This window comes from Cygnus atratus, chromosome 2 (assembly GCF_013377495.2).
Source record: "Cygnus atratus isolate AKBS03 ecotype Queensland, Australia chromosome 2, CAtr_DNAZoo_HiC_assembly, whole genome shotgun sequence".
Lineage (NCBI taxonomy): Eukaryota > Metazoa > Chordata > Aves > Anseriformes > Anatidae > Cygnus > Cygnus atratus.
The window spans coordinates 76,674,159-76,690,075 of NC_066363.1; the positions used below are offsets into that span (position 1 = coordinate 76,674,159).

General features: G+C 35.0%; 1 protein-coding gene across 2 annotated transcripts in view; it reads right to left on the reverse strand.

Annotated features, from left to right (window-relative positions):
* CDH9 (cadherin 9) overlaps nucleotides 1-15,917 on the reverse strand; it is a 71,446-nt gene that overhangs the window by 4,239 nt on the left and 51,290 nt on the right. For both annotated transcript variants that reach the window (XM_035561666.2, XM_035561667.1), the window contains 4 exons: nucleotides 13,907-14,094; nucleotides 12,333-12,586; nucleotides 10,285-10,421; nucleotides 8,819-8,940 (listed from right to left, as the gene is read on the reverse strand). In XM_035561666.2, coding sequence (XP_035417559.2) covers nucleotides 8,819-8,940; nucleotides 10,285-10,421; nucleotides 12,333-12,586; nucleotides 13,907-14,094 — 701 coding nt within the window. The remainder of the gene's footprint in view (nucleotides 1-8,818; nucleotides 8,941-10,284; nucleotides 10,422-12,332; nucleotides 12,587-13,906; nucleotides 14,095-15,917) is intronic.

Consider the following 15,917-nt stretch of genomic DNA (forward strand, 5'->3'; position numbering starts at 1 on the left):
ATGCTCAGCTCTCCTGAGGTAATAAAGTGAGATGTTTTACGCCCTCCTAAATTGAAACCTCTGTCTGTAGAGCTTTACAGCTGTAAACAAGAGCACTCAAGCCCTGCTGGGAGGGAGTGGAAATAGCCCAAGCACAGGGTCAGAGTAAAAAGGACTGAAAAATAGGGCCTCAGCAGTGATTTCAGATTGCATAGGTTCTCCTGTTGCATAAAATTATGTATATGTATGTGCATATGCATTTATATGTGTATATACACTAGCAATTTGACTTTTTTTTTTTCTACCTAGCTGCTGCTGGAGGCTAAGGAACACAGCTGCAGAACTGGAGAAGGAAAAGCTACCTGGGAAAGTGACTGGTTATGAAATGACTTGCAGCATTTAGAACCATGTGGGGCTGTATGAGCAGTAGTAATCAAGTGAGCCATAAGAGTGACTGCTGTTCCCCTGGTACTCCCCAGCGGGTACGGCATTTGTGAGTGACCCATACTCCACCTTGGCTTTCGAGGTTATGTTTCATTTCAGAAGATGTAATCAGAAGATGACAAAGCTTGGTGGTGTGAGAATGAGAATAAGCTTCATCTGAGTATGTTGCAACTCAGCATGGCTGAGTTTCTACCTAAATTTAGGACCTAAATTTAGAGACAGAAAGAGCTTAGCAGTCAGACTTGTTTCTTTTAAAACTATGAGGGAGCCAATGCCTGCCTTGAGGTTTTCAAGTGTTTCCAGTGCGTAGGGTGTCTAATATCCCACAGACATCAAAGCCACTTGTTATCAAAGACTTACTTCATGGCTTGTTTATCTGATATTTCTAGGAAGAATACAGCATGAGCTCTTCAAGAAATACAGTAATTGACAAGTAACACCGATACAATTTTTAAGTCTTGTGGCAATCAAGTAAGGAATGGCTTTTTCTCATGTACAGCTCTGAACATCAGCTTGAGTGGGACTTAAGGATACAATGAAATTTTGGGGAATATTTAACATCTCTCAGGATGGAACACTATTAGACAAATAACTATAGGGCTACTAAAAATACTAATGTGACATTCAGAAACCAGAAATCTGCTGCTGTTAATGCTGTACCATACAATGATTATTAAACCTATTTTTCTAGATAACCTTGGGGTATTTTTTTTACATGTAATAATGTTAAGCTGTTATTTAAAATCAACAATAGTTGAGAAGGCCTGTTTGGCTCATCCTTTTCCTAGATTGTTCTAAAACAACCACAACAGCTGGTTTGTGTTTTGTTTTGTTTTGTTTTGTTTTGTTTGATTTTGGAGGTGATTTTTTTTTTTTTTTGGTTTGGTTTGGTTTGTTCGTTTAAATTTTGTTTTTGTTTTTGTGGGGAGGGTATTATTTTATTTTTATTTTTGTGGTATATTCCTGAATATCCTATCATCAGAAAAGAACTGGAAAGGGAATTTGCAAACATCAGCCTTGTATAAGAAGAGACTATGCTGAAGGCAGAATTATGCAGTTTCTCTAAGCATGATTAAAATAATTATTACATATTCAGGTCTCTTCACTTTTAAAACATTTGATGACCATTACACTTCACATTAGTTTTTTGGGTTTGTTTTTAATTTTCACTGTTTCTCATGATTAGCCAAATCCCTGTTTATGGCAATTCTCTGATTCTGTTAACTTTTCAATGTCCCATTTCTCTTCTCTTTGCCACAATCTGCTTCTGAGGGTGACCATATAGTGTAAGACCAAGATGGTGCTTAATTTTAGTTTTGCTTTGCTTTAGTGTAAATGTAACAGTACAACAAAACATCCTTCTGATAGAAGTAAAATACCAAATTGAAATGAGAATTTTTCTCTCTCACATTTTTGCAAGTTTGAAAGACAGAAGAAAAGCAAAAGTGCCAGAGAGTAGAGTGAAAATTAGAATATGTGACTATATTTGTGCAATTACTTGCTGAAAAACTCAAGGAGAAAATATCCTGATATTACAGCAAACAGAAATTGCAGTTGAGTATTTTGGGGCTTTTTGAGATGTAATCAGTGGGATGTTTGTAGGATCTGGATTTGATTCCCTTCATGTGAAAATGACATGGAGGAGGACAATTGTGCCAGGCATAGAGGAACCTAATTACGTTGAAAACTTATTGTTGAGAGTAAGGCTGAAGGAGGAAGAAAAAAAAACAAACAAAAAACAAACAAACAAAAAAACAAACAAACAAAAACAAACAAACAAAAAAAAACCAAAACAAACAAACAAAAAACTTATTACCTGCTCAAACTACTGGCTGCATAAATTGAGAACCAGTTGTTCTTCCACCAGGAAAGACAGGAGAATAAAAGAACAATGTGAAAGGATGATTGCAGGTGAATTTTTGATTTTTTTCCAAATGATGAATAGGTGAAAGGATATTAGAAATGTTATCTAATTAAGTTTTTGCTTTTTTTTTTTTTTCAGCTATACAACTGTAAATAAAAGAGACTGATGTTAATGATAATCACTGCAGAAATGAAAGAGGTGTGACTACTACTATTTTGCATTAAAACAGTTTTTGGGGAAAAAAAAGTACTGTTTTATGTGCATTTTGTAATTTCATATTGGAAATGTATTCTTCCTCCATTTTGAAGCATTTATGGACATTAAGCTATGACCACTCTTCTCCAAGAGCTCAGAGAAAGATCTCTGACATCGTAAGATTTATGAGGGAAGTGTTATTTCAAGAAAATCACTTTAATTCAAATATGAGTCAGGCACATCAGGCTTAGAGGAGAAAAAAAGTATTCCCATTTTCTTTTTTCTTCCATAGTTTCCCATGAGAATGATTGCAATTTGGAAACTATAGCATTGCTGCCATTATTTAGAGGGCTGTGTGTGCATGTGCACTTTTATGCACTTAAACAAACAGTCTTATACTCTTCAGTGAATCCTTGTGGGTAAATTTAAGTTGTTAGTGGTCACTTGTCTTTGAGCGTACTGAAATTTTAAACTTAGTTATTGACTTAAAGTGTTCTCTTTTATACTCAGAACAAAGTGGTTTTGGTAGCTTGGCAACATATAATGAGTTGTGAGGTATTCCCACTGGAAGAAATTTTTTGAAATTTCTTTCATGTTGAGGCCAGATATTTTTAGAGGATATGGGTCTATCTCCCATTAAAATTGTTTTTTTTCAAATGTGGCAATTGTTTGGTTACACTACTGCATTTATTTATTTTTTATTTTTTTCCTCCAGAATACTGTGTTTCTAAGGCCATGACTTACACAACAGTCAAAACTGTTATTGCGGTTTATGTTCAGGCTATTTTATCTCTATTCATATTAATCTCTGGAAAAAAAAAAGTTCAGAAATGAATAGACTGCCTTATAACACCTACATATAGCTGCTACATCCACAGAAATAGCCTGCTGTCTAGTTTTCTTCGTGCTTTTTAAAGACAGAATGTGGGTAAAACCTAGGTGGGGGCATTCTGATATAGTAAGGGTCCTTGTGCACTTCAGAGCTGTTCCTGATGCTGCATTTTTGTACACAGAGAGCTGCACAAGTAGGAGTTTTGGGTCGTGGACTCAGCCTTGGGACTGTCTCTAAAATGAATACAGGAACCATTAAAGCAAATGTTAAGCTAGCAGTGCATTTTTAATGGTATAAAGCACCAGCTAGTCACCTTTTAGGTGAGGTTCTCAGTGTTTGCTGGCTTGGCATGTCATCCATATGAAACGCAGTCACATCTTGGCTCCAGGGTGCACCTTTTAACAATGCATCAACAGTCTTCAGATATTATTAAAAGGTTCATAGAAGAATGTTAAACAAGGTGAGGTGGACAGGAATATACTTTCAGGTTAAAATTTTCTACGTGTATAAGAATATTTGAAACAATTTGAATGTCTACAATACAATCTGCTACTTCTTTTCAAAACAGCAACATATTGGTGACAGCTGTTGTATTTTTAAACTTTTTTTTTTTTCCAAAATTCCTTTTTTAAAAATTTAGTTTAAATAAAACAATGAAAAATAATGTCCCTTTCAGAGGATTTTAAATATGCTCTCCTTCTTAGAAAGTGCTTTTCTGAAGTTTAAAACAATCCAATTTTCATATAGCATGGAATTTGTACCTCCAGTGTCAGAGAAGCAAGACCACCGGAGACTGACAGTGAGAGAGAGACTTCACAGTAATGGCTGCAGATTTTTTTTCTATTTTTTGTATGGGATTACAGACCTGCAGAGGAACTGGCCTTGAATGTTTGGGCATTTGCACATTACATTACATTCTTAGTTAAAACTACATATTGAACAACACAGAGAAAATTTTCAAATGCCATTTCAAATGCCATTTTTCTACTTTCTGCTGCTTCTAAAATAAGACTTGAAAATATTTCGAGACACTTGATGCAAGAATGTTTGAGACATTTTGCTGTTTGTTTTTGTTTGTGGCTTTTTATTTATTTATTTATTTATTTATTTATTTTTTTGTGAAGTGGCTTAGGAGAGAACAGAACAAATCCTGGATCTTGGAGCACTGCCTTTGTCATTTCTTGAAATGTATTAAAATTCTTTTGTGCAACAAATATTTCTCAATGTTTGATCTGACCACATTATCTGCAATAAACTGTGAAAAAAGCGTATGGTAAGAGACACTGATTTTGATAGTAATCAGAAAGTAACAGTTCACAGACACTGTGGGGAAATGAGGGTTGAACAACTCTGTGTTTCTCTTGTCCTTTCTTTCTCTTGCCCCTTTTCCTGCCTGTGCAATCTAGTAAGGCCAACCAAACTAATTTTGATTTTAATATTACTAGCACAACACAGTGATAAGTGGGTGGGATAAAGATCTTGCAGAAGATTTGGAAACAGCTACTTTTCTCTAGGAGTGAAGTAATAATAGTACTGTTCAAGTATCCCCAAAGGAAGTGTTTCAAAATCAGTGCAGTTGTAAATGGATGTCCATATTTTCATTGTTGTGCCTGAGCAATCTCGTGTTCAGGCAGGGTTCTAGGCTGTGCATCCATGTGGTGTTGGCTACAGAGAGAAGCCTCAGGAATATGTGGGTAAGCTTGAATAGACTTTTGATCCTGATCCTTTATGTCTTCAGAAATTTTTTAAAATACCTGCCACTTGACAAACCTTCGTGTTTGGTAATGCAAAAGATTTTGGTTTTCAGGCCTTGGCTCTGGGCCACAAATGTGTCAACAGTTTTAAAGCGGGACTGAATTCTTATCAGAAATCAGAAAATTCTCCCTTGAACTCCAATTCTTATTTTAAAGCAAGACAGACTTCTGGGTCTCACTAGACCAAGCCAATAAGTGCTTACCTGGAGAAGTCAGGTAGAATGTACAAACTAGTGACCGCTAATTAGCAGCAGCATCCACGTTAAAAATGTGATCTCTGTCTGCCCTATCTGAAAAAGGGAGGATGGCATAAAGGGTAATGAAATGAAAAATCTGCCACCTTTCTGAAAGAGAAAACAAACTCTGTGTTCTGATGCTTGAGAGCCCCTGTATGGTAGGAAAGAATATAACATCAATGCAAAATAGCAACCCAGGTTGTTTTCTTAAATATTATTATTGGTGGATGTTGAATGGTTGTTACTAAAATGTTCAGCTGAATCAGTCTCCTTTTCAAGTAAATTTTCCTGGTTTCCATGGAGAGGATTCATCCTCTAATCCAGCTAAAAAGACACAATTAATTTCTGTGACAAGGGCATGAGAGAACTTGTACCAGAGCCTTCCTCACAGCAGTCCCTGGGGCTCTAGCACACCATCAGAGGATTAGGGATTTCTAAATTTTTCAAGGGTAAAGCTGCATCATACTCTTCTTCAACCTGTGCATCAGCCGTTGGGACTCAGTGGTAAACCTGTTCCAGACTAATGAATGCAATTGTTTATGCATCTGTAGTGACAAAGTTTCTCCTTATTTGTTGTTTGGAGACAAAACAGTGTCAGGGAAGGAGGAAAGACTCTGTAGGATTTTCTTTCCTCTGACCCTCCTCAGGCTATCTGAAAACACAACAAATGGAGCCTCTAATATCTGCTGATGTAGAGAATGAGTAATGCCAATAGACAGTAGCGAGCAATATTTGATCATTCTGACTGCTTTGTGATGCAAATGTGATTTAAAGACCACTGTAATTAATAGTTGGACTAGATTTAAAAAAAAAATCTTTTAAAAATTAACTAAATATATTTATCTTCTCAATCTGTCTCTTCTGTTACTGGCACCAGATGAAATACTGCTGTGATGTGTCAAGAAGCAATATGCTTCTAATAAGACAGATGTTTTAGATGATCTTTTAAATAAAGTGGAGTAGTACTAAATGAATACAACCAGCTTCAATATTTTTATTGTATTATAGAGGGGGCTGTTAAACATGAGCAATTTAGGCTACCTCGAACTTAGCATCCATAGCTAAAACGTTCAAGTTTGCATCTCTGTATTCATTGTTATTTTAGGCACCAAAATAAAAGTAGTTTCATTTACATTTTTTTTTCTGAAACACAGTCAACTACATCTAAATGTCCAAATATGGACTCAGATGCCTGTCTTGAGGAATCTAATTGTTGAGAAATAGAAGAAAGATCTAGATAGAATCATAGAATATCCCAAGTTGGAAGGGACCCATAAGGATCATAGAGTCCAACTCCTGGCTCTCTCATTCTAGATTTCTCATTCCTCTGTGGCTACACTTCATGTCTTTCTAGTATATGCAGATTTTCCCAGTTAAGGAAAATAACTCCTGGAATTGTATTAATACACTAGATGGAAGGGAAAACTAAACAATAACATGCTTACCTAATGGTTCTTTGTCATTTACATCTTTAGAAAGGCACGGAATTCACCAGAAAGGTAAATGAAGCTTTATACATAATAGGGTATTTCATCAAGTATGCCGGCTGGGATAAGAAAACTGACAAGAGATATGCCTGGATTGAACTGGGTTCAAATATATGACTAAATCTGTGTTTGTTGAATGAAAATATTAATTAATGATTAATTTCATTGAAATATTAATTTTTATGCTCTGGAAGATTTATTTGTATTATGCAATTAAAGAACAAGACTCACTTTTCTATTAACCATTATACAGAGATTTTAAGATTTCTTTGTCTCAATTTCATCTTGTGCAAAGAGATTTTGTTGCACAGAGAATTTAGGTCATGTGCCAGCTGTTCAAAACCAATGGCTTGAATTATCTGAGGCTTGAACTGTATTCTTATATGACAATTTATGTCATTGGTTAAGACACTGTGCTCTGATCATAAGCCTCAGTTGTTTTTGAAAGATGCGCCTCGTTCGTTTTTCTGATATTATAATTCCTCCACTGTTTTAATTTAATTCATCACTGCCTTTGATATGGATATTTTTCTATATACGTCATTTGCATCAAAAATAGTAGGAATTTCTTGAAAAAGAATTAAATAATGGTCAGTTACTTCAAAGCCTATTGATTAATGATTCTATTACACTCAAACTATCCTCTGTCTTTATAGCCCACTTACCTAACTTACAGTATTAGGTGCAATGAATGAAAAACTAGTAGATTGAATGCAAATTCCAGTAATTCACACTGTCCCCTCTCTCTCTCTTTCTCTCATTTTTTTTTAATTTTTTTTTCTTCCCCATCTGTTAAACCTGTAGTAAAACATAATTTGCATTGCAACAGGTAAACTGCATATCCTTGCCCCTCCTAGAGTTCTGCAAGACCTGAGATTCCAGACCAATGCTAGGTACCATTTATGCTACTTTCATGCAGCCACTATGGCTATGTTAAATGCAACACTGAATAGAGACCAAAGTAAACCATCAGCATGTTTTCTGATATATATATATATATCCCTGGGCCCTATAAAGCCTTTGAGTTGTCACTGTGCTCTAAAAACACAAGGATAGACTTAGGCTGAGATTAAAGTTCTGTCCTGGCCTCTCTGATATATCAAGAACAGACTCAGGTGTGTGCTAGGGAGAGTAATGCTATCAAATGTTTTCCTCCTCTCAAAAATGAAGAAGAGTTAAACTTAGGCCCATGCTAGAAAGACAATTTTGAGGTATACAATCAGCTCTTAAATCCAGTTCCTTGGTAAGTACTTTCAGAATTAAAAATCAGCCAAAAATATGTCCTCCTTCACATTTAAAACTGAAAAGATGACAGGCATTAACATAAATATATGTTGGTTTTATTGGCAGCAATAATAAGAGATTCCTGTGTTTCCTGTGAGTTCTGCTAGTCAGTCTCCTTTCTCTGTTCCCAGTTATTATTTCTTTTTTTTTTCTTAAATCTTATCATCCTTTTAGATCATTACAGGATTGCTGAGATAGTTTAGAAAATGATATACATGATTTTTGCCAAAATTCAGTTCAATTCCAAATTGAATTTAACTTACAATGGAAACAGACGAATTATCCTTTATTTTTGTGATGATCTTTTTCTTCCACACGTCCTTTACTGGAACATAATAAAATATTTTTCCTGCGTTTTTGTACCTGAAGGTGTGGCTACATCAACTAAGGCTTTGAAAAAAATTCCAGAAGGAAATGGAATTATCAGACAAGTATAAAGTTTTTTTGTCGCATTATGCATAAGTGGGTCTGAAAAGTATTCTTTAATATTAGAGATGAAAACACACCCTAAATAAATTTATTTTATGTTATATTATATTTATTATTATATTGTTTTAGGGTAAAATTCTGCACCTTTTATCTTCTAAAACCTTTTCTGAATCAATTAGTATTTTCTCTGGAATCAGGGAATAAAGATGTTGAGTTGTTTTGCAATTATTGAAATAAAGAAACTCTGAAGTCTTCGTGATGGTATTCCAGGATAGTTTGGTTAAAATTCTCGGTTAACATAAATATGTGTTTACCTGTCCTGATTTTGCATTTTCACAAACGAATGTTTCATAGTATTTGGCAAATTCTGGTGCATGATCATTTATGTCTAAAATCCGGATGAAGACAGGTATCTGGCTACTTTGTTTAGGATTATCTGAAACAAGAAAATGATTTATAGTACAATGCAAAGTTTTCCACAACACACATTTTATGAAAAGACATGAAATTATCATATTTTTCAAATAGACATTAGAAATACTCATTTATCTTGATAATATTAAAACAATTACCTTTAACTTTTAATAGTGTATATTTTGTATGTTTAAAAGCCCTGTCTATATTTGAAACACTTTGTTTTAGTATAGTGCATTAATTTGAGATAATACAAACTCTACTTAAATTGATTTGCATTAAAAACAGACCACAAAGTTATTACTGATGTTTGACTCGTATTCCATACATAGTAGAGTAAATGATTCATTTAAAGAGCTTTTTCCTGAGGCAGAGCTGTCAAGAACATTTACTTATTTGAACCAGTAAAGCAGTTAAAAAAAAAAAAAAAGTGGTGGTGTCATCCCTTCTTAAAATGTAAAGACAAAATTTGCATCTATGTAGATGTTAATATCAGTTTGTATTTGCAAACTTTATCTCTGAGGTCAGTCTATAGCTGTAGATGACTCATGCATTGCATGTATTGAAAATGGAGACCATATTTGACCAAACAATGAAAGAGCACTGTACGAGCAAAAGGTTAACAGTCTTTCTGATAATAGGAGTATGATTTATCTCTCTATATTACCCTACCCCCAGACTGTTAAGCACATAGGCTCCTAAGGAGACTCCTGTAGGGAGACTGAAGAAGGAGAGTAAGAGATAAATTGTCTCCTAAACTTGGTGTTTCTTCCCTGACGCACGTTTTTAGTTGACTGGAAGAAGGCGGCAGATGAGACATCCAGATCTGACAGGGCCCAAGAGAACAGTAAAGAATCCCAGTGAAAAACATCGGGCCAGGGTTTGCTTCAGACCCAGAGCAGAAAGAATTTTCCTCTAGTCATCTTCAAATCAAACCATCTCCTCTGATAAGGAAGTTGAGATAAAACATACTTTCTTCCCCTGGTTACAGTGGTCATTCTGAAAACATGTTTTTTGTCCACCATGGACATTTTTTTTTTTCCAAGGATTTTTCTTGCTCTAATGACTGAGGTAAAGTCTTTGGCACATTGCTCCTGCGCCAAATTATTTGTTGGGAATTCTCAGGGAACAAGGTAACTTTTCTAATATCTACTGTTCATGGCTGAGTCTGAGAATTCCAAATTATCTTTTCACAAATGAGCAAAGATAATTCTAAAGGAGTAAGCTGTACTTTTAAAAGTGCATTTAAGGATACTCTGTCTATTGAAAATATTTGACGAAGGGCAAATCTAAATCAAAGATACTGTAAAATTCCAGTCTTATCTCAGTTCTAATGTTCTACTTAGATAAATGATCTCCAACTTACTGATTTCAGTTGCTATGACAGTGATGTTGTGCCAGGGAGTTTCTTCACGGTCAAGTGGCTTTGAGATGAATAAGGATCCATTTCCTGAATAGATGTTGAATATTCTATCGAGGTCAGTGTGTCGATCCACAGAATATCTGTCAAGATACAATACAACTAAGCACCTCTATCTACTGCTACAGTCTCCAGTTTAGCTTACAGCCACCTATAAACATTTTCTAAGTCGAACTGTGGTTAATCAACAATATTTTCTTAACAAGTAAACGTAAGCTTTCCTGTAGCTGAGGAGTGCAGTATGTTACAGAGAAACTGTTTTTTAAGCCTAGTGGGCAGGAAGAAGGGCAAACTAATTACATTGGCAGATTGTTAGGTTGGTATTCAAAATTATATTTGAGCTTAGAATGTGAATGTTGAAATAACAATTGAAAATGAACATTCATAGATATGAATTTTGCAAATTCTGCAAATTAATTCTTGGAGAACTCGGCTATCAAAGGACACACATTTCAGATATACTTATCACTTTATAATGAGATACTTTTAATATGGCACAGGGACGATCAGAATGACCAGAAAAATCTTTGGATTTTCTTGTTAAAATAGAATTTCTTTAAAATCATATTTTGTAACACTTTCTTTTGCTCAATTCTTTCCTATCAATGAAAAAGTTGTCTATAGGTGTTTTTAAATTAGACTAATAATGGTCAACCACAATCAGGTTAAAATAAGATTTTATACTTAAATAATTTATAAATATTTCCTTTTCTTTTTTCTCCTCTCACACCTCTTATCCCAAACTCTATTGCTGCAGGTAATACCAAGCTTGTTCAGAAATGCAGAAATCATGTTTACTTAACGCTTGCATGTTGAACAAACAAATTTCAGTCTTACGTTTGTAACTGCAGATAATATCAGATGGTTAACAGTTACAACAATTTCACAGCACTGAACACTTACCTCTAATTGTTACAACTTTCTCAACATTATTTCTTATTTAATATAACATGTACACTAAGTAGTAAGCTATGAAACATGGCAGAGAGTGTTATGTCTACAGGGCTAGTAGAGTACAGGAAGGGTAGAAATACACCATTCTGAGCATCTTACATAAGTTTGCCATTGGAAACATCATATAAAAGCATAATACTGTGAATCCAGTTTGGTGAAAGTATGTGAGAGACAAATAAAGCCCTACAAATGAAGCAGAGTCAGTGGAGGTGTGCAAAAGCAACGTGCCTATGAAGCTCAGGAAATGATACAGAGAGTGACTGAGCATAGTCATTGCAAAGAAGCTGACTTTATCTCAACGCAAAGGGGACTTGAGAGTTGCATCTGTTTTAGATGTCAGCTATGTCAACTGAGTGGATCAACTGACTCTATCAAGAACTGAGTGGATCAGCTGGAGTTATAAATGTCTCACACTGAGTTCGTTAAGAGTGCAAATGTCTCCCCAGGTTAGCCAGACCATTGGGGGTGGTGATGGGTGGTGGTGGTGGGAGGAATATACATCTCAGCCCAAAAATAGGAAGGAACTAGGAAAATAATTTTGAAAAAAGCATTGGTTTCAAGGTGGCCTCAGTCCATATATTCCTTTCCAGCAACAGGGGAAGCTCAGCATTGTGACAGTAAGCACATTACCAAGACCAACAGTCTTGTGTTTTCAGTATGTTTTATGGAAGTCTGATAAATCAGAAATCCTGTGTAGCATCAAATGTCTTCAGATATGTAAATTTGATATTAAATATTACACTCTCCATTATTGGTGTGGAATAACTAACAGAACCTGGTAAGAAAATTTTGGACTCTGACAAAGTGCTGGAACATGGTGACTGACCTTTCTTTTAACATGGTGCCTATAAGCTGTAGAAGCATACCCTGCACTGTTAACTGTTTGACATCACAAGCTCCCATAGATATTTACCTGATATTTTTCAGTGGCCCCTATAAGACTAATTACACAAATGCCTCCCTACTATATTGCAGTCTCATCACAGTTTGTGTAAGATTTAACCCACGTTTAAAGCATTTTATAATGTTTAATGGCTTACTTTATTGTATTCTTTGTTACATCTGGATCTTGGGCTACAACCTGCCCAATAATGCTTCCTTCCTTTGCATCTTCATCTACTTCTATTAAATATGAGGGTCTGTTGAATACTGGAGGTTCATCTATGTCTTCCACAGAAATTTTGACTAGAGCTGTATCTTTGAATGGCCCCAGCTGAAGAAAACGAGGATCCAGATGGGTGTTGGTTGCTTCCACTCTTAAGGTGTATAACATCTTGTTTTCAAAATCCAGCTGCTGGGGAGCAAATAATAATAATAATAAAGAAAATTGTGTCACTTTACAAGAAATGTGTTATCTTTATTATGCTAAATTAGAAGTGTAAGAATTTTTCAGAGATAAATCTCTAAAATGTAATGCATCTTGGAGAAGATGGAGTGCATCTTGGAGAAGATGGAGTACTTCACGTTTGGTACCATGTATAAGCAAAACTATGAGTTTTATAGGACAGCAATACAACTATGATTCCTCTGCCTACCAATTCTTCAGCTTCCTAGAAAACCAGGAAGGAATCTATATATAGAGAAAACAGAAAGAGAGAAAGAAACAGAGAGGATGGATTGCTTCCACGAGTAGGAGTTGCTAATGCCCTTATTTTTCTCGTACTTATGGCAGGAACAAAAACAGTTATGCCAGCACTTAAAGGCTCTCTGTTCTATTTCCACTTTCCTCTCTCCTCCCACCCCCCATTACCATCCATCTTTGCGTATTCTGCATCAGAAGCAACCCAGATGCTTTTCCATATTCCAGAGTGAAAAGAAAAACTGTGATGTCTGATTTCCAATCTATGTGACCTTTATATTATGCAGAACCATATATGAATGCGTATATGTATAGATATATATACATTGATATATGCACAAATACACACACATGTACACACAGAAATACACATATGCATATAGATCTTTATTATATATACATATATCAATTTATTGTTACTGATAAATTCAGTAACAACAGAACTGAAAATAGTGTTCATAGTTTAACTGTCTGAACCATAAAAGCAACTAATAAATGTCAGAATGTATTTTTCCTCATTTCTTTGCTCTTTAGACCTCATTGACATAATATGTAACAACTTAAGTTTCACCAAGGTTGGACTTAAACCAAGACAGATTTAAGGTACTGGATGTACCTGACTGTCAGACAGATTACAGAGTAACAGTTTGAAGGTGTAAATTCATCAAATTTCAGGTGAGCCTCCAACCCTTGTGAGCATTACTGCAACACTCAGCTGACAAACCCCACAGTGAACTGAACCCCTCCAGGTTCTCACAGCCCTAATTCAAAAGTACTGTGTGTGAGAATATATATATTGAACAGACAGCCACCACTGAAATATTGCTTTATGTGAAGTGACATGCCAGTAAATTTCCCTTGAGACTTGAAAATAACAGATATCTGCTGAAGGAAGAGAAGAACAAAACTAATGCAACAACTCTTTGGCAGACTTGACCGCTTGTGGGATCTACCCTTCCTTCCCCTGGAAAAAGAAAAATAACCATAACACCTGGAGAGCTAAGTATATATAACAGAAAGGGAGAAAAAACAAACCTTTTTGACAGTTATAATCCCTTCCTGAGTGTCCTTGTCAGTGATGATATCAAACATGTCTGATCCATCCCCATTGGAGATGCTATACTCAATCTCTGCGTTTTCACCCAGATCGGGGTCATTGGCTTTAATTCTGCCAAGAGGAGTCCCAGGTGGTGCAGACTCAGGAGAGCTGAACTGGTAGGTGCCTGAAAGAATGGAATCAAACATTTATTATTTTGAGAAACTTTGTTCTACTGAATAATAAACATTTAAATTTCACCAGGATTTTTTTTAAAGCGACTTGAAGTTTGAAGTACTCGAAGAAAAATGCTATTAGTCATCATACTCAACTTTAAAACAGGGTTTGGAGTTGATTGACAAACTGTCAGATTCAAGTGATTCTTCAAAGCTATTTAGTACTGTATTTTAATGCTTTCAACATTTTTTTCCCAACTATAAAGAACAGAGAAGCTCAGTAACTATGGCAGCAATTTGAACATTGGTTATCTAAAGTTATATATATATATTTTTTCTCTCAGTCCTCTAGAAATGTTCCCAGATATTATATTTACAAACAGTAAAAGATTTTTTTTTGCCCCCTCAGGGTATAAGAGTTGTAAAAAACATCATGGATTGTGACAGGAGACTAAAATAGAATAGTTTTTTTGTTTGTTTTTTTTGTTTGTTTGTTTTTAAATATATTCATTTTAGGTGTACTATCTAAAAGTAATTAATTCAGCCATTATTGGTAATACATACTAAAGAGTCATGGAAAAGAGCATTTGGATACATGTTCATGTTAATTGTTATAGTTAATTGAAATACAGATACTTTCAGATTTTCTTTAATTTACTCTGCAGATAGTTTTTGTGTACTTTCTATGGTTGACTTCATTTAATGTTTTTATAATCAGGTTTTGCTAGAAAGAATTCTGATTACTTAGATATTTTAATTTCGTCTGTGTGTATGATAAGTGAATTTATATGTATTTTCTGACAATATTTGTAATAAAGTCTAATTATAAAGAAAAAATATTAATCAGATGATTTGCTTGACCAGTTAGAAATAGACAATGAAGACCTTTCACCACTGGTAAGACACAGATGTTTCTAGATCACTATTTTCAGTAATTTGTTAGCAAGTATATGAAAAACAACAACAACAACAAAAATTCGGATATTTTCAGCATTTTACATGCAACATTCCAGAACATAATGTTGGGGGGGGGGGGGGGGGGGTTGGAGGAGGAGAAGGGGAGGGACTGAATTGAGCTATTTTCTCGTGTAAATAAATAAAAAGTAGTAGCTTTAGAAAAATAACATAAAAGTCTTGATCTAACAAAATTAGCTGTGGTCAAAATACACAAATCGTATTTGAAGGTTGTAGTAAGAACCTGTATAAGTTGTATTGACCTATAAAACAGTACAGGCAAGTATATTTCTTGCAGTTAGCCTATTTCCTATATTAACATGTGCTTTAAAATGGTTCTGAAGGTTTATTTTAAGCACAAAGACTACAGTAGTCATCTGAGTGTTGAATGAGTCTCTATCTTCAAATGTACAGACTAAGTACAAAAGAGTGTCACTGGAACTATCCTATATTTATATAGATGTGTAACAAAATGGAAGCTAAAGCTTGATGCTAAATTATAATTGTTGTTACAAATTTGAGGCTGTAAGTGAATGATCAACAGTAGACTCTGGCTGCGATCCATCCAAACTAAAATGCATGCTATTCCCTTAAAACAAGCAGAAAAATGGATGAAAGTTAACATTCCTGGCAGCTAACCATAAGTTTGAAGGCTGACTCAAATTCGAGGTTTGGCTGGTGAGCCAGAAATACTGTAAGAACAGATTTAATCATGTTACTTATGCCTTCTTCCAGAATAAATAATTCCCTTGAGTGTTTTTGCTTCTGAAAGCATTCCTTATTTTTGTGGTGCTGTGTGAGTGTTACAAATTTTTGGCATGTGAGATGGCTAGTTTAGTATAGAGTACAACTGAATTCCAAATATGTAAGATTTTCATTA